The 23,855-nt window shown below is 36.6% G+C and overlaps 1 protein-coding gene across 1 annotated transcript in view; it reads right to left on the reverse strand.

Annotated features, from left to right (window-relative positions):
• Window positions 1–529: 529 nt before the first annotated feature.
• ZNRF2 (zinc and ring finger 2) overlaps window positions 530–23,855 on the reverse strand; it is a 103,123-nt gene continuing 79,797 nt past the window's right edge. Inside the window, exons 4-5 of the mRNA XM_081800330.1 lie at window positions 20,050–20,129; window positions 530–16,658 (exon numbers count right to left, since the gene is read on the reverse strand). Of these exons, the coding sequence (XP_081656456.1) occupies window positions 20,072–20,129 (58 nt within the window). The 3' untranslated portion in view covers window positions 530–16,658; window positions 20,050–20,071. The remainder of the gene's footprint in view (window positions 16,659–20,049; window positions 20,130–23,855) is intronic.

The following is a 23,855-nucleotide window of genomic DNA, read 5'->3' on the forward strand; positions in this document are numbered from 1 at the left end:
AAATGTTTACAAAATAAAAAGATAAGCCACAGACCAGAAGAAAATATTTGCAAATCAAGTTTTTGATAAATGATTTGTATTCAGAATATAAAAAGAATTCTCAAGACTCAGTAACTAAAAAAACAAAACAAAACCCAGTTTTAAAAAAAATGTGTATGAGTTTAACCCTTTGCTTTTAAAGAAGATACACAGACAACAAATAAGAATGTGAAAAAATAATTCAACATCATTTGTTATTAGGGAAATGGAAATAAAAAATGAGATAAACCACACACCCTATAACAAAAATAAACAACAAAAAAAGCAAAGTAAAACCGTAACCACCACCCCCCACCCCCCCAACCAATACTGAGTTCCAGTGAGGCCGTGAACCCCCTGGAATTCCTGTACATTGTGGTGGGAATGCAAAATGGTACTACCGCTTCAAAAAATTGTTTGTCAAGTTTATCATATAATTGTCATACAACCCAGCAATTCCACTCCTAGAAAGGCACCCAAGAGAAATGAAATCTGTTCACACACAAGAACCTTTAGGTGAATGTTAACAGCAGCTTTATTTGTCATCAGTAAAAATTGGAAACAACCCAAATCTCCTTCAACTAGTAAATGATGACCAAAACATGGTACAGTCACAATGGATTACTACTCAGCAATTAAAAGGACCAAACTATTGATACATAAAACAACATGGATGAATCTCAAGTGATTTAGCTAAGTGAAAGAAGTGGGCTCAAAATCTACATACCATATGCGATTTCATTTACAGGCCATTCTTTATTTTTTTTTTTTATTTATTATTATTTTTTTAAAGATTTTATTTATTTATTTGAGAGAGAGAATGAGATAGAGAGAAAGAGCGTGAGACGGGGGAGGGTCAGAGGGAGAAGCAGACTCCCTGCTGAGCAGGGAGCCCGACGCGGGACTTGATCCCGGGACTCCAGGATCATGACCTGAGCCGAAGGCAGTCGCTTAACCAACTGAGCCACCCAGGCGCCCACAGGCCATTCTTTAAAACACAAAACTATAGGGAAGAAAACAGACCAGTAGCTGCTGGAGGCTTGAGCTGGGGGAGGTAGGGGAGCATAGGGAACTTTCTGTGGGTAATAAACTGATTTCTATCTTGTGTTGACGGGTATGTGAGCGCACACATTTATCAAAATTCATACAACGGCACACTAAAAAGGGTGAATTTTACTTTATGTAAATTGTATCTCAGTAAACTTTAAAAAATGACAATTATAGTAACCAGTCTATGTAATCTCTGATTTCTGTTGATTCTCATTCACATTCAGGTTGTTTGCATAACTTGCAAGAATCTTTGTTTGCTGCATATTAACCTTGAAAAAGCATTAAAGGCTTGGGATGAGCCTTTGTCCAAAGATTGTTGTGCTTCTGTCAAGCTCAGATCCTGAGAATCTTGGCCCATCCAACTATGCGTACTTAAGGAGCTAATCTTCAGGAAAGCAAATCTGCACAAAACTCCCAGGAAAATTGCCTTTTCTATTTCTTTTCCTCACCTGCTCCAAGAACACCAACACAGCCCTCTTTTACAGATCACAACTCTTGTAGCTTTCTTGTTCCAATGTTCTATTAACCCACTTGGTTACAGACTTTCCTCCAAAAAGTGACCTGGGAGTTTCTATTTTTTCATTTATTTTTTTAAATCAACATTAGTCAGCCATCACCAGAAATTGAAGTCCAAAAATGCTTTTATTACTTAAGTAACTGATGTATATGATAAAAAATCAAATCTTACAGAAGAGTACAAGAAAAAAGGAAGCCCCTTCACTGCCCCATCCACCCGACTCCAGTCCCACCCAAGCCTACACCTTAGAAGTCCTAACACTCAATGGTCTGGATTTGAGTTCTGACGGTCATAACCTCCATTCCTCCAGTGAATATCCTTGTATCTCTGCTTCTTGGTTCATAAACTCCAATGTAAAAAGATAATATTCCTTACACTAGATTTGCCTCCTTGTCACACTTCCCCAGTATGTTAGTCTTATTATTTAGCTTACTGAGAGCCAACTATATGCCAGGTAGTGTTTTAGACCCCATGGATGCAACAGTGAACAAAACTAACAGACTAATCTGACTTCGCAGCACTTATATTCTGGAAGGAGAAAGAGTGACAATAAATAAACAAAGTTTGTCAGGTAGTTGTTCTAGAGCAGGGTAAGGAAAATAGGGAACGTGGGGACGAGGGCAGATCAGTGAGCTTTGCCTTTATAACGCTCTACAAACTCCTGCTAGTATACTTTCAAATTTCTGGAGCCAGGAATCCTGATATTTGTATTCATAATTTCAAGTTCAGTTACGTACCACTGGTTTGCTCTGGGGCAAATCACTTAATCTCCTCAAGTTTCCTCATCTGTGAAGATGAGGATGAAAATCCCTTTCTGATAGGGTTGTTGTAAGGATTAAATGAGATAGTTGTGCTGAGCACAATGGAAGGCGCTCAGAGAACGCTCCAAATACAAGTTATCACTTTCATTAGAATATCCTAACACAAAACCTTGAACAAGATCAAAAGGCTGATGTGACTAGCTTAGGCGTGGTCAACCTATGCCCCCAGCATTAGATGACTGCACAGTTTCATTTTATATTGAATTATATATATTATATATTTTTAATTTCTAATTTCAGAGATATTGGTGGATAATTTTCTTTCACACAACATCTCAACAAAAGTTAACACATCAAAAAATTACCACAATGATATACTTTAAAACACTGTCACCGACTTAAATATTTATTCAGTGGCTACTATGCACCAGAATCAGTTCTAGGTTCTGGGGATATAGCAATGAACAAAACAGAAAAGATCCCTGCTTTCATGGAATCCACATTCCGGTGGGAGAGTAATAAGCAAATATGATGAGGTCAGACAGTGCTAAGTGCTATGAAGAAAATTAAACAGGTTGATAAGTATAATCACCAAGTATTAAGGGTGATTATCTATCTACAGTGGGATTTGAGGTAATATTACATTTCCTTTGACTGTGTAAGTACTTAATGTATTTATTTTTGGAACTGTCTCAAAGAAGGATTTTTAGAAAGCTATATACTAACTTGACAGTCAAATACTTAACAGCAACCATCAACATGGTTTCAGTTTTCACCCCGCTATCCAAGGGAAAGGGCAGGAAGGTATTTGTAAAGATACTGTAAAGCCAAGATTATGATCAACTCGAGTAAGGGAAAAATGCCCAGTTGAGAACTTTCCCATTATTTGTATGACACCATCATTTAGTTTATGCAAAAATGTAAAGCTACCCTAATATTTTACAAACTGGCATTCCCTAATTTTTAGTTCAAGTGACATGAAACACTTCCATTTCTAAGCCAAAAACACTTCCCCATTCCAAAACATATTACAAATATATAGTTAACAAGATTATAGTTTGGTACTGGCATACAGACAAAGATCAATGGAAGAAAACTAAGAGTTGTGAAATAAATCCATACATTTATAGTCAATTGATTTTCAACAAGGGAGGCAAGATACTTCAACAGGGGAAAGAAGAGTCTTTTCAACAAATGGTGCTGGAACTGGACATCCACATGGAAAAGAATGAAGTCGGACCCCCACACCTCACATTTTACATAAAAATTAATTCCAAATGGATCAAAGACCTAATGTAAGGGCTAACATTATAAAACTCTTAGAAGAAAACAAGTGTAAATCTTTGTACCTTTGGATGAGGCGATGGTTTTTTAGAGACACCTAAAGCACAAGCAGTCAAAGAAAAAAATTTAGATAAATTGGACTTCATCGAGATGAAAACTTTTGTGCTGCAGAGGTCCCTCTCAAAAAAAAAAAGTGAAAAGACAATGCACAGAATGGGAGAAAATATTTGCAAATCATGTATCTGACAAAAGTCTAGAGTTCAGAACATATTAAAAAAATTCTTAAGGGGCACCTGGGTGGCTCAGTCAGTTGAGCATCTGACTCTTCGTTTCCGCTCAGGTCATGATCTGAGGGTCATGAGATGGAGCCCTGTCAGGCTCTGTGATTGGCGGGGAATCTGCCTCTCTCCCTTTCCCTCTGCCCCTCCCCCTGCTCCATGCGTGTGAGCACACTCGTACTCTCTCTCTGGAATAAAGAAATCTTTAAAAAAATTCTTAAAACTCAGTAATAAAAAAATAATTTTAAAATGGGGAAAGAATTTTGAACCAACACTTCTCCAAAGATAAGACAAATGGCCAATAAGCACATGAAAAGATGCTGAACATAATTAGTCAGGGAAATGCAAATCAAAGCCACAACGAGATACTACTTCATAGCCACTAGGATAGTTATGTTAAAAAAGACGGACAATACCAAGTGTCAGGTGAGGATGTGGGGAAATTAAAACCTTTACCCACTGGTGGTGGGAATGTAAAATGGTGCAGCCACTTTGGAAAAAGTTTGTCAGTTTCTATGATGTTAAACACAAAGTCGTCATACATCCCACCCAGCAATTCTAACCCAAGGTAATTGAAGACATTTGTTCACAAAAAGACTTGTGCACAAATAAATGCTCGTAGCAGTATTATTCAAGATAGCCAAAAAGTGTTAACAACCCAAATGTCCATCAACAGAATGTGATGTATCCATACAGTGGAATAGTATTCAGCCATTTAAAAAAATGAAGTACTGATATGTGGTATAGCATGGATGAACCTTGAGAATATTACACTAAATGAAAGAAACCAGACACAAAAGGACACAAATCGTATGATTCCTTTTTAATGAAATGTCCCGAATAGGCAGATCCAAAGAGAGACAAAGTAGATTAGTGATTCCCAAGAGCAAGGGGAGAACTGAGCATGACTACTGACGGGTATGGGGTTTCCTTCTGGAGTGATGTAAATGTTCTAAAACTAGACAGTGATGACTGCACAGCCTTGTGAACATTCTAAAAACACTGAATTGTACACTTCAAAATGGCAGATTTTATGGCATGTGAATTAAAAAAAATTTTTTAAAAGAATGATGGCAAACTTCTTGCCTAGCAATTCTACTTCTAGGTACTTACCCAAGACAAATGAAAAAAACCTATGTCCACACAAAGACTTGAAGTGGATGTTCATAGCAGTATTATTCATAATGGCCAAAAAGTGGAAACAATCCAAATTTCCATCAACTGATGAATGAAAAAATGCAGTATATCCATATAATAGAAAACTATGCAGCAAAAGTAAGTACAGAATTACGAATGCATGCTAAACATGGGTGAACTCAGAACACTTTAAATGAATGGATTTTATGGTGTGTAAATTATACCCCCACAAAACTTAAACATAATGGGATAAAGATTTCAACAGACCTTCCACCAAAAGAATGATAGGAATGACAAATGTTAAGATGTTAATATCATTAATGGTTAGGTAAATTCAAACTAAATCACGAGATACCACTACATACCCACGAGAATGGCCAAAATTCAAAATACTGACAACAGCAAGTATTGGCAATAATGTGGGAAAATCCTCACACAGCACCGGGGAGAATGGAAAATGGTACGGTCACTTTGGAAAACAGTTAGGCAGTATCTTAGAAAGTGAAGCAAATATTTACCAGAGGACTCAATTATTCCACTCCTAGGTATTTATTGCAGAGAAATGAAATCACATGTTCACATAAAGATTTATGTATCAGTGTTCACAGCCACTTTATTCATAATAACCCAAACTGGAAAGAGCCCAGTGCCCACCAATAGGGGAGTGGCTAACAAACTGTAGTATAGTCATACAATGGGATACTACTCAGCAACAAAAAAGAACTGATTCAAGCAATAACACTGATGCCGCTCACAGATATGCTGAGCAAAACAAGCCTTACACAAATAAAGGACATACTGAATGTTTTAGCTAATCTACGGTGACACAAGCAGATCAATGGCTGCCTAGGGGTGGACGGTGGATGGGTGGGAATGGGGTGTAAAGGGGCTTCGGGTACCTTTGGAGGGGTGACGGAAGTGTTCTCTATCTTGTGGTGATGGCTGCACAAGTGTATCTATGTATCCAAACTCATCAGACGACACTTACAGTGAATGTTTTTGTCGTGTGCAAATTGTAACTTACTGGAGCTTTTAAAAAAAGCTGCGAAGAAAAAAATCTCATTAGAAATATATCACCATTCTGATCGAGGAACCAGGCCTCTGAAAAATGGAAATGAGCTAACAAATCTGTCTGCCTCTCCTGCCTCTCCTGCAATCCTCGTGTTTGCAGAACTTTCATCTCTTTTCACCTGTTTGAGCAGCACTGACACATACCAAGGCTGGCACCAACATGAAACTGTTAACAGACGCACAGTCACATAAAGTGTTTTCCAAGGACTTTAATAATCTTACGCCTTGACAGATCCGACACAAATGCTTATTCAAAAACTAGGTTTCACACACCACGTTATTTATATATTTGCTATGCCATGCCTCATCACCAGCCTTTGCTAAAAATACTGAAATCGTAAGCTCCCTAAGGGTAGAAACTCTCTTTTTTCCACATCAGTGTCCAGGCAGTGTCTCACACAGTATTGTACTTCTATCCAATGTTCAATAAATATGTGCTACATGAATGAACCCACACTTCAGTTCACCCTGCGTTCCAGTTCAAGTAACTCCCACACATTCTTCTTCAGGCTGAGAAGACTTCAAGATTACCAGCAGAGCTCCGAGAATGAACATCACACAACAGCTACTCACATACTCACAGTTACCTCTAGTGGCTTTCTGGTGATTGCGGTAGGTGTAACAGAATGCTACTTCTGAACTAGTAACTGCCGCATTTTTCATGCCTTTTGTTGCTGGTGCTTATGGCCACTCACTCAGTGACTCACGGGCAGCTGCTACTTCAGGAGGGACAGACAAGAATCAAAAGCAAGACATCATTGCTCAACTTTGATGTCAAAGTTTTTTTTTAAAGCCAAAGGAAGAAACATGAACCTGAAAGCTAAAAGGCTTTTGATTTATCAGAGCCGAGTTCTGGAGGCAGAAAGGGCTTTTAGCAATCTACAGACTTCGGTGTGCAAAACGGAAAAAAAATTTTTTTTTTCAAGGACCCCAGCCTGGCTGACACAGGCAATTTATTCTATGAACCATGGAGTTGGAAGAATAGGTAAAGATACAGGCACGGTTTTCGCAGTCAAAAAGAGCCGTAAGTTTGTGCAAAGAGAACTAGAGGGCATGTAGCGAGATGTTAGCGGTAAAGGTCTAGGACATGCTTGGCGCTCCCCGCCCCAAGGGCTGACACTCCGTTTGGGGTGTGAGAAAACCCCAGATAAAGTCGTAGACTGGCTGTATACACACCACACACACAACAATTAACTCAGAGTCTCTGGTGTGGGGTAAAGGCCTTAACATTTTTTAAAAAACTGTCTTCCCTTCCTACCTCCCAAGTTGATCTAATCTTCAGTCAAGTTTTAAGGATTACTGACTTGCAGGGATCCCAAAGTTGAAGCGTGCAATATACCTGTTTTCCCATGGTGTAGCCATCCTTGTGGACAAACTCCCTGGCAATTCAACCCCTGACCCCTTTTAACAGGGCGCTTGAGCACAGAACTCCCACACAAGCAGGGAGCAGCTTACTGAAGACAGCTCAGACTTCACCACTGGTGACTCTCAAAGCTAAGGATTTGGAAGAGTCTCGGTTTTGTGAATGAGGGTCTGGTGGACAAATTTAGCAGTTTAAGCATGGATGTGGTACAAAGTTGACTACTGCTAGAAGGCCTGAAACTCACACAATTGTCCCCACAGGGCTCTATACAGGGGACAACTCGGACTAGAGCTATTCATCAGCACTGCTTACAATTCCTGTTGGTCACCACAAACACACCAACTCCTAACTATAACACTGCCTCAGTTATTCAGAGCTTGTGCATCTTTACCAAAACTCTGTAGTCATAACAAAGCCAGTGACATTTGTGAAAGCAAATAAAGAGGATTCCTTAAATCATCAACCTTTTCAAGGTATTTCCGGTCTCACTGAAAAAATTAGGGAACTCTGACTCAGTTTAGTAACAAAAGAGGATTAGCTCTGGTCACGCATTGTACCTAATTAACTTTCAGAGACCAAGGTCTTTACCAAGTTTGAATTATAGGACCTTCAAAAATATTTAGGTGAGGATAGATTAGAGTGGAAAACCAACCTCCCAGAGTCATCTAGACCTATCAGCCCCTGGTCAAATATGGCTCTCGAGCACTTAAAATGTGGCTATTTCCAAATACAGATGTGCTATAATATACATCAGATTTCAAAAATTGAAAAAACATCTAAAAATATCTGACAATTTTTATACCAATTACATGCTAAAATGACAATAGTTTGGATATTTAAAGACCTAGGAAGGCCTTTAGCCTTTGCAATGTTTGAACTCCAACAGTGATGAACTGTATGCTGTTTGACCCCCCCCTTGATGGATATCCTCTATTTGGATAACAAATATCCTTAACATTTACAGATTTAGTAACACTTTAATTTATAAATGAGCTACCTTAAAATGTTCAGGACATCCAGTTATTTGGTATTTTTCTGAAATATAAATCTCCATTGCTAACAGTATATAGATTGTTTTCAGTTACCCAGCTACTAAATTATCAAGCCAATCAGAAAGAATTTAAGTCTTATACTGACTTTGTTGGGAAGTTATTTTTTGGTCAGGTACTTTTTAACTCTCATAAAATAATGAACACTGAATTCCTAAGTCCATGGAAAAGAACCACATGAGTAAGGCACTATATGGCAGAATTTAACAACGGTCTTAAAATTATGGCATCATTAAGGTGTTGCAGAAAAAGTATCCTCACCTTATTTTACATGAGAAGTCAAATCTTAAATCACGCAGTTATATTTTTGAATATAAGGTTTTTTTGTTTTTTTACATTGTAGGACAATTCCCTCTAAGGTGTTAAGTTTCTATTATTCTAACAGGCCTTGCTTTGTAGGAATTCCTGGTCTAGGAAGTTCCAAGTTATCTACCGGTGCATCTTTGAACCAATTCAGAGAAACCTGTGAAAGTTTGGTGTCCCCACAGATATGTTGTATTAGATTAGGGAATCTGTGAGGAGAATGGACTACCTGACCTAATATAATACAAGGATATCCCAGGGTTTCTGCTGCTTCTCCAGGAACTAAATATAAGCTTATCAGTCCTCTTTTTCTGTCCTTCACTGAACAAAGATAATCATGAAGCACCCACTGGCAACGCATAGCCTTCCAGAAATTAATAAACCTCTTCTGGTCCTCCTCTTGCTCAGCCTAACTCACCTATCGCAAAGTAGCATCCATCTTTCCTGTATACCAAATTCTACAAGTATTCTACTTCCAATAATACCTTCCTTCTGCTGTGAGTGGCTAAGAAGACGAGCATAATGCAAAGGGTCTGGGACAAAAGGACCAGAGAGAAAACCTCATATTTCAGAATGCATCTTAGCATTTCACTACGCAAACCTGAGAAAACATGGCCCTATTCCAACAGGCATCTGAAGTTAAGGGGGAATGTGAGGGTGGGGTTTTGGGAGGTCCAACTCAACCAACCTAGATGTCATTGTACTGGTACAGCGTACCCCACTTATCAAGCACTTACTGACTCTTCTAACAGTGTTGGCAACGTTTGTGGCTAGACAACTCCCGAACCCTTACAGCTCCCCCCCCACCCCCCCACGTATATTCTTTTGCCTTCTCACAACTTGCCAACTATTCCTGTCTGGCTTCTTTCTCAAGGCTCTGCCTCCCATTTCAGATCTAATTTCTTTATGTTAGACTTGGTGTTCTTTATCTCAGGTTCTCCAGGAATATTTCTGACATAATCAGCTTTCCCCAAGTAGAGATATTCTGTCCTTAAGACTCAACCCTTCACGATGTGGAGAAAGTACAGATGGAGTTGTCCTGGTCTGGTCTCTCATCCCCCCACATGTAAATGATTACCAAGCTGAGTTCATTTTCCTCTCTAAATTTTTAAGTTCTTCATCTTTCCTTTCCCTATTGTCATTCCTTTAGTTTTGCCTCTATCTTGCCTGAACTGCTATCCATTTTCTAACAAAGTCTCTCTGCCTCTAGTTTCATTCTTCTCTAATCTGATGAGTAAATCTGTCTTTTTCCTGCTTAAGATCCTCCAATTGTGGGGCGCTTGTGTGGCTCCGTCATTAAGCATCTGCCTTCGGCTCAGGTCATGATCCCAGAGTCCTGGGATCGAGCCCCGCCATCGAGCTCCCTGCTCCACGGGATGCCTGCTTCTCCCTCTCCCACTCCCCCTACTTGTGTTCCCTCTCTCACTGTGTCTCTCTCTGTCAAATAAATAAAACCTTAAAAAAAAAAAAATCCTCCAATTGTAGTTTGGCACATATATCCCTTCGTGCTTTGCTATCTGCTTACCAGTCTAGACATAGCAACTCTCCTAGAATGTCCTGCTTGTATGTGCTATGCTCTCTGCCTTAGGAATACCCTTCCCAAACCTCCCACTGCACATGTCCTTTTATCCATATCCCCTGGAGTTATGTATGATCTGTTCTTAAAGACTTTATTTCATCATTCTCTTGCCTAATCCAGTGACCTTCCTCACTACCCCTACTATACCTTGTGTACATGTCCATAACAGCAATTACTACTCTTTATTATATGCTTGCTTACTTATTTGCTTCCCCCACTAAAGATTAAGGTCTTAGAGGTTAGCTAGCTTAGATTTCTGTTATTCTTGGTCCCTAACAGTCCACAGAACCAAGTATGCTTAATACAGAATTGCTGGGACAGTAAATCTCTAGATTTTAGCAAGAAGGAAGAACAGAATCCACAATGTCTTCTATTATATACGTAGGTTTCTTAAACGCATCAGCTAAAGTCTAAGACATTACTCTGCTACCTCGTGACTGGAGAGAATAACAAAAATTATTTATTCATAGATGGGCACAGATATTTTTATTGTCTATGATAACCCCTAGTATTATTGTTTACTGTGTGTCTGGTGCATACATGTACCTTTCCCATTAAGCCTCACAACAACCTTGAGGTAGGTAGTAGTTTCTTCACCTCTTTTTATAGGTTTATAGGCAGAGGCAAGGCACAGAGAAGTTAACCATCTCGCCCAATGTCAAAGAGATAGCAAAACCAGGCAGTCTGGCTCCAGAACTGTGTTCTTAACCACTCTGCTACAAAGCTCAATACCTCTTACATCATGAAAACTGCGCTTCAAAAGATTACTCCTCTTTTTAAAACATAACGTAATATTACCAAATACAATCTAAATTTTTAAAAGTTATGATTACATATTGACAGACCATCCCTCCCCAAAGCTTAAGAGCTCTACTACAATCATATTTCAATTAAAAAATGTACAAATAGGTTTCACAGTAGAAATTTCAAAGTACATTTTTACTTCTGGTTATGGTAATGAAGACCTCTTTGTTCATTACCACCATAGTTGTTTCTCAAGCTATTTTAGACGTTTAACTTAATGGGTGTACAAAAATAAACAGTTAATTCATGGTAACCTTTCAGCAATCAGATAATTCTGTTTTATTGTAATATACTGTCAACTTCTAGACATTACAGCAGATATGACAAATTCCCTCGAAAACATTCTATTTTCTATTTCTAAATAACAGGATAATTTGGCAAGATCATTTGGAAGTTTTATTTATTAAAATGGCAGTAATTAATTGTTCCATTTTAGTTTAGAACATACTAATACAAGTTGTTCCTAATACACTTTCTGTATTTCTTGTGATGGATGCTTCTGATACCTTATTTAATAGGAAAGTACTTTCTAATAGAGGAAAGTAAGAGGTATTACAGAAGAGTCATTGTTGAAACCATGAACAAAGCAATGAATATTATTACTGTGATTTTCTAAGAAACTGATACTCAGTCATTGCAAAGAAATAAAATGTAATGGATTTCTGTAATAAAGACCAATACCGTCATCAAATTCCAAAATCTCTTTTTATCTCCCCATAGGGTCTGTTAACTGTATCATATGCACACAGGTGTCCAAAATGCTATTGACTAAAATGTAACCTTTTCAAAATGCTAGCACCAGGTTCACTGGAAAGAGGGCACAGGCAAACTGTAAGTTTATAAACATTAAACCATTGGTACCTATCAATCTCAGCATATCAAATCAAAAAGGAAGGCATGAAAATTTATAATAGGAGAAATCAGTCACATATTCTAAGATGTGGGGTCCTGACAGGTGCCTCACAGTCCAGGGCAGAGCTAAGAAGCACAGTGTTGGTTGACAGATACTACAATATCACTTTAAAATTTTTCCTTTATTTCTGGGATGTGAGTTTATGCCATACTGCTCTTTGCTTCTCTATAAACAAGCAACCAACAATTTATCTTATTATTAGCCACTGGTCTACAATTAATGATGGCTTAAGTATCTGAAAATATACCAACCAACCCCCCTAAGTATAATAATGTTTCAGCTAAAACTTAATATTAACATATCTGGTTTTCTTCAATGCTTTTAGTTCTTTCCAGAGAATCAGCTGAACTTCAAAGACCAGGTATTTCCCATTCAATTCAGGAATTCTGTGATTTAAAAAGAACATTCAGCTTCCTAACTTAAACACAGCACTCACAGAATATGGCACTCAAAGTACTGCCTGGGTAAGTTATTACCAAAAGTTGTACCCATTCAGCTGTTCCCCAGTAAGAATCACTAGTAGGAGTATTACCATGTAGCAACTTCCTCTAAAGAAAACCAAGGAGCAATTTAGTTTCAGAATGAAAAGATCTGGATAGAGAAGAAAAGTAGACAATAAAACAGATAATTTAACTACTGTTATTCACAATATAGCAAAGAAAAAATCAGAAGTTACACACTTCAAAAAAGGGGTTGTGGGGTGATAGGCCAAAGACAAAATACCGGCATGCTGGAATTTTTTTTTTTTTTTTAAACTTAGTATCTGTACAAGAACAAGGGACACTTCACATTTAACACATTGTCAATATGTATTGAGTTCACCTCAGGATAGATCCAACTGCAAGAAAATGGCCCCAATGAACGAGAAGATTTCCCGCAACTAACAAACTGTACTCACAATTAATAAGCAACATTTACCTCTATGCAGTTTTACAAAGTTCTCAATAATCTGATTTATATGGAAACTTGCTCTGTGGAAAAAAATTAGATGGTTTGGATATTATTGATGCATAATATGGATTATCAATCAGATACAAAATTCAATTATTCTTGAATTTTTAGAAAGAGTTTCATGCTTTGTTCGAATGTAGTAGCTCCTTGTTAGGAAATTTCCTTTCTTCAACTCTCCAAGTTAGTATATAAAATTAGGTAATATTTACATTTAATTTATTGTCTTTTTCATTTAAAGAAGTATCTCTTAGTCTTGCTATATAGGGAGTTAATTTAAACAACTGCTCTTAAACTTCATTATACCCAAATTTAGAAAGTAAAATAAGCTTTGAAAAGGAATATGCCACTTTCATGTATACATTTTTAACCTGAAATCTTTTCAAAATACATATTGCAAATATGCTAACAGTGCCACACCCTCAGGCATTTTGGGCTACATTCTAATACAGTGTTTAGTGGGTGAGAACTGAAATAACAGTGTAACATTTAAAAGAAATATAAGACTTGCACTAAGAAACCAAAACCCATATAGCATGCAAGTTAGCAACATGGCCTTTTAAATGTGGTTCAGCTATCACAAAAAAAATCAGTTATAGAAACCATTATTTATATTTCAATCACAAACACTGCTCTTAAAATACAATCTATATCAGATTTATAACCAGATCTGAAAAACAGAGATTAAGATGAGGCTTAGTCTAATTTCTCTGGCAAAAAGTCAAGAAGTAAGATAGAATAATCTTACTATCTCTTATACATTCTGGCAACAACAACAAAACCCAAAGAGCCAGATCAAAGTAAAACGAGGAGTCAAAATTGGCAATAAACCCATTATGAAGAGTGGCACTAAAGTGAAATTTCAGAACATATTGCTTTCTAAATATGTAAGTGTGATCTTATTGGAAAACATGTATTTACAAAGATTCTAGAAAGGTACCACCAACTTGGGTGTCTAGGTTTATCTTTATTTTGCCTCCATAATATTCAGTTGTCAGTAGTTTCAAGCTACGTACTTAAATATATCTAATGCGATTTTATATCCTACTTACACTATTCCGTGTCCACGTACAGATTTACAAATATTGTAAGCCACATTATGTAGAATATTGTAATATTTTCCAGAGTAGCAACTTTGACTTTGAATAAAAACCAGAGTATCTGGGCTATAAAAACATTTTCTTTTCAATTTCTCTTTTAGGGAATCACTGATGGAGACTGAACTTAAAGTAAAAAAATGCTAACCTCTGTCAATTTTAACAAAAAAGGGATTGCTATAAACAGATTTTAAGTAAATACTGTTCTAGACAAATATAATAATCAAATAGCACTCGACACAAATAAACACTGAACTTTCTTCTACAGCACAGGGCTCCCACTGTAGCAGCTGCCGCACAGGACCCTATGACAATCAGAGGCTGAGCGAGAGACCGAGAGTACGGTACAGACAAACAAGGAAAAGAGCATAAGCTTAGGAAATTAAAAAGTCCATGAGTAAATCGTATCTGAAAATCAACTTCCAGGAGAATATTAATAGGTAATTACCATAGCCAGAGTTAATCTCTGCCTTCAAGAACAGAAGACAACAAAATAATTCTTAGCATAACAATATACCAGTAGTAGAAAAAATGAATCATTCACAGACTATTCTTTGAGGCTTCTCCTGGGGGGGAGTGGGTATGTGTCTATGTGTGAAAGCTTTCAAAATTAAAAATGTGAAACAAAATGGATTCGTATTAAGATTTCATGATAACAGAAAAAAATTTAAGGAAAGAATATTTTCCTTGAGGGAAGAGTATTTCCCATAACTGGTTTAAAAAGCACCTATGAAATCATGCTGTCTGTGGTCACAACTGAGGTTTTGGATGCTTTTGTCAATTGCAGCATAACTAAAGGCATTTCACAGCATAACTTTAGGGAAAATGTTATCTGGTCTAGGATCACACAAAAAGCAATGAAAAATTCTTTTAATTGCTTCTAAAACACCAATTTTTCTGGGTAGCAGCAGTTGCTCCTGTACATGCCCTTTCAAAAAATATGAAACAGAAGCAGAAATAGGGAAAAAATTTGAGAATAAGAGTAGCAGCATTAAATAGAAAAGCAAATACTTAAATACAGTTTAAAATAAGGAAACAGTACTGTGCAACTTTCAATTATACCAAGTAAAGTGCACTGCTTAAATGTTCACTGATAACATTTTCCCTATATGATGAAAATATGAAATCTACTTATTGGTATCTTTTTATATTAAAAAAAAAAAAAGACATTCACTATTGTAGCCCTGATTGCTCTCTTCCAGTATTTTTTAACCATTCAAATGTATTTTGTGGGAATATTTATTCACATAATTTTGCTTAATACATTTCCTTCTACACAAGACTGAATTTAAAAGTCTCTATAACATTTTCAATTACAGTAATAACACATTAATAAATTATAAATTAACAAAATCTTCATATTTGCTTTAAAAAATCATTTATCAAACACTAACCTCCAGATTATCTGGAAAATTAAAGATGCAAATTGCTATAAATCTGGCATCCCAATTAAATTGATTTTTAAAAGTATATAAAATGTCCCTCAAATTATTCCAAGTGCCATTCAAGAAAATTATATTTTACCCTTTTCATAAGTTACTAAGTTTACAACCTGCTAAACATTCTACCCAAATGTGGGAAAACTGTCTGGAGATGCAAAGCACAATAAAATAATTACATGAAAAGAACAAATAAAAATACCCGTTAAAACAAAGTTATTATAGCTGGCAGCACTTAAAATTGGTAATTTGTATTTTTTTTTTTTAAAGTTGCATAGCTGCAAGATGATTCATTAATGATTATTGAGCAGTTTTACTTAAGAGGAGGAAATACATTTAATAAATCGCAATTCAATTTAGTTCATTAAAATGCAATTATGTAACTTGATTTACTCTTTGGACTGCATTCTGGTACTGCTACACCTTTCATTTCAAATATTAACATACTTTAGCTCTCCTATGTAGAAGTCTATTTTCCACTCTTGGGGGAAAAAAAACTGAAGAACTTGAGATCATGGTCTACATTCAGACAATGTTTTACTGCTTGATTACATTTCTTGGTTTCACATTTAAGACTTTAATTTATAAGAAGTACGTTATGTGGTCTTCAGTTTAAGAATAGATGAATGCAGAAACATCGTCTTGGGGAAAATAAAGTGACCCCCAACTAAAAAACAAGTCAAAACACAACTAGTTGCGCGGCTCTACAGAACTTAATAAAATCAACTTCTAAATCAGTTAACTTTGGCGTCTGAATACAAAACGTTTATCAGTGTTACCTATGTAGATGACTATTAAGGGATGTGCAGCATTTTCAAAATCCCTGTGTGTCCTTTATATGCATGTTTGGTACACTGAGTTCTGTGGCAACTGTCCTCTCTTCAGCAGGGTTATCCCCCTGTATGATTGATTGTCCATCTCTGCATTACCAAGTCTCACAGAACTCAGATTTCTGGCTGAATATGCCTGCAGTTTTGTTTTTCTTTTTCCAAAGACAGATCCTCATATCCTCTCAGTTTTTCAAGCATCTTGGAAAGACAAGAAAACCTGTGTAGAAGCAGATGCATAAGGTTTAAGCAGTGGTCCATAATACTAATACAAATCAAAATACAACACCCATTTCCCCAGGAACACTGCTTTACATTGCTATACATTTTCATACACTTACTATTCTAAAAACTCCTAAAATTAGTGTTTTGCAAAAGAATAGATTAAGGACAGAAGGACCAATTAAAGCTTAAAACAGTCACAAAAAATAGCCACCACGTAACAGTCATTCTCCCTCCACAATAAAGACCACACCGAAGTACAGAACACACACAACATGTAACACCTACACACCTATTAACCTTCCCCTAAGTAACTAACAACCTCCAATAAAAATAGTAAACAATTTCCTAACTAATCAAAACCTTAGACTGTTATGTGTATCTATTTTGGGCTGTCCATTAAATTCTTAGGCTGAAGAACATCAGAAATGCTGTATGTGCTGCTATATGTTGCTTTTTTTTTTTTAATGTTTTAACAACCGGGACGCCTGGGTGGCTCAGTTGGTTAAGCATCTGCCTTCGGCTCAGATCATGATCCCAGGGTCCTGGGATCGAGTCCCACATTGGGCTCCCTGCTCAGCGGGGAGCCTGCCTCTCCCTCTGCCTGCCGCTCCCCCTGCTTGTGCGCTGACAAATAAATAAAATCTTTAAAAATAAATAAATAAATGTTTTAACAACAAGAAATTCTCTTCAAACCCACACATTTAATCTAAGACAGCAAAAGGGATGGGAGGAATTTATCATTTGACAAATAAGAGCAATCAGCACAGAAGCAAAAATTTGAGTTAAGATATTCCATGTCTGTACATTTGTAAAAATGACTCTTCGAGACCCATAGAGACAAATTCCATTGATTTTTTAAAAATTTTTTTAAAGATTTTATTTATTTATTTATTTGAGAGAGAGAGAGAGAAACAGCATGAGAGGGGAGAGGGTCAGAGGGAGAAGCAGGCTCTCCACTGAGCCAGGAGCCCGATGTGGGACTCGATCCCAGGATTCCGGGATCATGACCTGAGCCGAAAGCAGTTGCTTAACTAACTGAGCCACCCAGGCGCCCCAGATTCCACTGATTTATAAGATTTGTGAGGGCAGCTGCCACCAAACTAAGGTTCTATATATTAAAAAAAAAAAAAAAATCAATAAAAAGATAACACTGATACATAAGTAAGGAAACTGAAATGCTGTTTAAGACCAACATGTATATTGACTATGAGATGAAACACATGTTACTTATACCCCATAAGCTCACTGTAACACTAAAGGAAAAATTTAGCTGATTGGATCATGAAATAAAAACACTTTTAGGACCATAAAATCCCATCTCACATAAAAAAGTTTACTGCCTCTAAAAGACACGTTTTATCTATAGGTGAAAACTTTAGACATATTATCTTGGTATGTAAAATACTAAGATAAAAATTTCATTTTATTAGCACGAGTTTTTAGTACTTCTCTTTAAATGCTTCTATAATTTTAGCTATACTTTTAGTTTATTGGCCCAGACATACGGTTACAGTGAAGATATTCCAAAGCATCCTCTTCAAAACACCTGTTCACCTTGAAATAAAAACATACCTGCGCATATACTCAAAATATCACTCCATCGCCACTCTTCTTTTATACAGAAATCTTATCCCAATTCATACTTCCAGTGTGTCAAGGTCTGCTCTGAACCACCTCATGGGAAAAGGTTCAAAAGCTGACAATGTGGGGTGCCTGGGTGGCTCAGTCGTTCTGCGTCTGCCTTCAGCTCAGGTCATGGTCCCAGGGTCCTGGGATCGAGCCCCACGTCGAGCTCCCTGCTGCCTTCTTCTCCCTCTCCCACTCCCCCTGCTTGTGTTCCCTCTCTCGCTGTGTCTCTGTCAAATAACTAAATAAAATCTTAAAAAAAAAAAAAAAGCTGACAAGTCTTCTCATACCCTCCAGCTTCCCAAGGAGTTCCCATTTCCCACACAGAACCCTACTGTAATTGTGACAGAGGTCTCACTTCGTGCTGCATTCTTACTTTGGTTGCTGTAACAGCTATTCAGTAATCTCAAATCTCCTCTGTCAATACTCTAATCTGCTGCTATTAAATTATCCTCATTAAGGGCAATGATCTGTTTCAGTTTCCTATCTTTAGTCTTAGCCATTCAGAAAAGACTGCTGGCGGTTACCGTCTTAGGTCTCTGAACACAGAGGTTCCAACTCCTGAAACAATTCCTGGATTGGCTAAAATGTTCTGCCTGGATGTAAAAACCCAGTGCTTTATGTCATTTCTGCAAGTCTTCTCATAAAAAGCTTTTCATATATATGAAGATATCAATTAAATTAACTACTTTTTCAAAGCTAAATGATGTCATTTAACTCACTTCATGGAATATGGAAAAAACAATAGTGAGTTTATCATTCAATTCACTGAACAATTTCAGATAATGCAGGATAAGCAGCTAAATCAGCAGAGCAAAACAAATTCTGTATTTGGTTTAAAATTCATCTTTTTTTCCGCTTTTCCTCCTACTGTATAGACAGGCACTATATAACATGTTGAGGATACTAAGGTGCAAGATTAAACTGAATGAATGAGTACATGATGCAACTTTTTGAAGAAAATGCTCCTACCTAATTATAGCAAAATAGATAAGAACACAATCTTTGCAGCCAATATGCCTGGGTTCAAGTCCCAGTTCTACCAAGAACTAGCTTGACTAGTCAAGTTCCATAACCTCTAACTTTGTTTCCTCATCTGTATAATGGGAAAAGGAATAGCAAGAGTCCTGAGCTCAAAGGGCTGTTACAACAATTAGATGAGTTATTAACAGATGTAAAATGCTTAGAACAATGCCTGGCGCATAATAATGCAACATAAATATTAACTAATTATGATGATTAGAATTATAATATTATGTTGCATTACCTAAGAACATACCTGTCAAGTTTGGAATAAGAGTACAGAATTTGATTCTGTTTACTAAATGCATGCCTTGGACTATTGTGCATACTGCTTCTTAAAGTTATGAAATTAATTACTCTGGCCTTCAGATTTCTTAGTGGTAAAACAGGGTAATATGTACTGATATGCACATATGTGCAGTACATGTATGAAGTTTATACAAACCATATACTTCATGGGTTTAAGCACTAAACTAAAATTAAATGTGTTTTAAAGTACCAAGAATGGAGAAGTTACTCAATATATGACTTTCTTCTGGAATCAATAAAGTTGTTTTCTATGTATCTTTTCATGTGAGTTTTTTACACAGTAACCTAACACAGTGTCTGGGACACATACACACACACACACACACACACACTTCAATAAGTAAATGAATGAATTAAAATGGTGGCTGAGAATGTATAACTCAAGTAACAAGCTTAAAAGCAATTAAAACAGAAAAAGGGAGAATTACCTATAAAACAGGAAGTTGATGCTTAATCTGAAGGGTGCTCAGGGCAAGATCTATTTACTTCAAACCATTCATCTATGCAGCTAGAAAAGAACAAAACCAGAAAAATTGAAACACTTATTGTTTAATTATTGATATCATGACAGCCATAATAAAAATTCTTACTTCTTGACCTTAATATATATTTACAGGAAAAAAATTTCAATATTTTAAATGAGTATATTTGGCATATGTAAGTAAAAGATAAGGATCTGTTTATTACATTTTTTTTTTTTTTTTTGTAATCTCTACACCCAACATGGGGCTAAACTCATGACCCTAAGATCCAGTGGCATGCTCTTCTGACTGAGCCAGCCAGGCATCCCACATTTTGATTATTCAAAGCAGTTAAGGAAATAACCTTTGCAAAATTATGCTATAAAGTACTTTAAAGTTTAAGTAGAATAACCATTACCAAAAGAGAATCTAAAGAACTAACACTTTACCAATATTCAAAATTAAGTGACAAATCTGGGCAGGTATTTTTCTCTTCAAAATATTCATTCATGCAAATACAATCTGTTCATGTACCTATCAATGTAGTCAAAAACAGCTTTTAAATTCTAATTCTTGACAGTACTGCATCTTTTAAACGACTATATTTCAATACTTACATATAAATATAGCCTTTTAATTCTATCCCACTCTACAATACACATACATACACAAATAAAAATACTATCATCCAATTGCATTTATATTTTGTGATTTTATTAGAAGTTAAATATTAGGGTGCATATAATTATCCTCATTATAGATCTGCACTGTTCAGTGCAGTAGTCACAACCCATATGTGGCTATTTAAATTCATTATGATTAAATAAAAGAAAAATGCAGTTCCTCGGTCACACTATCACATTTCAAGTGCTCAAAAGCCACGTGCACAGCTATTGGCTATTCTACTAGACACACAGATATGAAACATTTTCATCACTGCAGAAAGTTTTAGTTCATTGTGATAAATGGTAAGGCCTTGATAAGGTTAAGTAATTTGTCCAACAGCTAGAAAGTTACCCAAGCAGAATTAAAACTGCTCAACATTCTCATTGTTGACAACTGTCAAATCTGCATATGCCACAAAGCTAGAAGGCTTGGCTAATATGCTTACAGGCAAAATTATTATGTATCCTTCTCATATCCTGATAGGATAGTTTGGTGGGTAAAAATAATGGATGAAATTAAAAGGAAAAAAGGTAAAGTATCTCATCCACACAATATTCTTTCAAATATCTTAAAATAACTTCTGTTGCTATTAAGACTTTTATTGTCTAAATAATCATGCCCAAATTGGCTTCTCAGCCTGCTCTCTATCCTACTTACTCGGCTCTAGTGGTCCCCTGGTCTACTGAAACATCCCTTAAAATGAAGTACTGAACTGGGGCGCATGGGTGGCTCAGTTGGTTGAGCATCCAACTCTTGATTGCAGCTCAGGTCATGGTCTCAGGGTTGTGAGACCGAGCCCCCCGTGGGGCTCCGCACTAGGTGTGGAGTCTGCTTGGGATTCTCTCTTTCCCCCTCTCCCTCTACCCCCGCACCCCCCACCAAAAAAAAGTAGTACTGAACAAAATGCTCCAGATATATTAACAATTCACAGTACCTATGGGTATTTATTTTACAAGCCATATAATTTTGACTCACACTGAGAAAGTATCACTGTAATATTCCATAAATACAAACATATTGCAATTTATGTGTCCATTCCTTTACTGATGGACACTTTCAATGATGCTAGGAACATTCTTATACATGTCTCTTAGAGCTGTGCTACTCGAAGAGTGGCCCACAAACAGTGCTAATCCATGAGCTGTCTGTTACCAGTTCTCAATGAAATAAGGGGCTTTTGAGCCAGAATACCCATTTATTTTGTGTCTAACTACACTGTTTTAACTTTTTTAAAAAAATTTAAATCACTGCAAGTCAAGCTCCTTTATTTCATCCTGGACCTGCACACTGAGTAGCAGCACCGTCCTAGAGCACAAGATCAGGAATTCCTCCAGGGCTTATATTTTGGAGTGGAATGACTGAATTGTGGAATATATACAGTACACAGCTATGACAGAGCTATTCACCAAGTATACCAATTTACATTTGTATGTTTACTGACCATTCGGGGTTCTTTTTTTTTCTTCTCAATTGACTTACTTTTGACAAATTTTCTATTTTGTCTTTTTCTTATAGGTTTATAGGAAGTTATTATCCAAATACTTCAGCTATAATATAGTATACACGTTTTTGATGATCCTTGCTTTTTACAAAATCATACACTAAAACTAACAGGGCTTATGGGAAAACCCATGTTAAAGGCAGACCACTCAAACAATACAACCTTGTAACCAGAACAAAGCTGTGTTTGTTCCAGATAAATAAAATACCACTGTAAATACAGGATTTTTTTTAAAAAAGGGTTAAGTTAGCTTGACATAAAGAGGACTAGGGAAGGGGGTGCCTGGCTGGCTCAGTCAGTGGAGCAGGGGACTCTTGATCTTTGGGTTGTGAGTTCAAGCCCCATGTTGGGTATAGAGATTACTTAAAAAAGAGGACTAAGGAAGGATTAATATTAATATGGGGACAAAAGCCTAATGCACAAAATTTGAGAACTATGAATGAAGCAAGCAAGAACTTCCAAAATAAAGCCTGTGGTCTAACTAAACTGGGTGTAAGAATGTTCAGTGGATGTATCAGGCACACCTCATATCCTGGGGTTCAGTTCTAGACCACAGCAATAAAGTAAATATCACAATAAAATGAGTCAAATAAATTTTTTGGTTTTCCAGTGCATATCAAAGTTATGTTCACACTGTACTACTAAGTGTGCAAAAGCATTAGGTCTTAAATATATATACACACACATAATTAAATATAAGAAACAGGGCAGAGGACCATTGGGGAAGGGAGGGAAAACTGAATGGGAAGTCATCAGAAAGGGAGATAAACCATGAGAGACTCTTAACTATAGGAAACAAACTGAGGGTTGCTGGAGGGGAGGGGGGTGGGGGGATGGGGTAACCAGGTGATGGGCATTAAGGAGGGCACCTTAATGTGATGAGCACTGGGTGTTATACACAACTGATCAATTACTGAACTCTACATCTGAAACTAATGAGGTACTATATGTTGGCTAACTGAATTTAAATTAAAAGAAAAAAAGAAAAACATATATAATTAAATTACCTATATTTATAGTAAATTTATTAATTTAATTAAAAAATACTTTATTGCTAAAATAGGCTAACTACCATCTGAGTTTTTAGTGAGTCATAATCACTGATCAGAGATCACCATAACAAATAACTAATGAAAAAGTTTGAAATATTCTGAGAGTTACCAAAATGTGACACAGAGACACAAAGTATGCAAACGCTGTTGGGAAAATAGTGCCAATAGACTTGCTCTATGCAGGGTTGTGAGAAACCTTAAATTTGTTTAAAAAGAAAAAAAGGGGGGGGCTGTATCTGTGAAACGCAATAAAATGAAGCACAATGAAACAAGGTATATCTACACTGTATTCTCCCACGGCCTGTTTCCATATATACTTTCATCTGTTTTTATTTGATAGAGCAAACACTAATGTGCTGAGAAATATTCTTTATGAACCAGTACGAAGATTATCTCATTACACTGTCACTGTTCTTCCACTTACCAACTGCAATGAGCTAACTGCATTACAGAAAGCTGCTGAAGGAGAAGCTTGTTTCAGATACCATACCAACAAACTGTTGTTACGTGTACTGAAAAGAACTCAGCCTGAGGTCTAGTTTTCTTTTACTTTT

The sequence above is a fragment of the Leptonychotes weddellii genome, chromosome 12 (genome assembly GCF_054177405.1).
Source record: "Leptonychotes weddellii isolate Sample4059 chromosome 12, ASM5417740v2, whole genome shotgun sequence".
Taxonomy (NCBI): domain Eukaryota; kingdom Metazoa; phylum Chordata; class Mammalia; order Carnivora; family Phocidae; genus Leptonychotes; species Leptonychotes weddellii.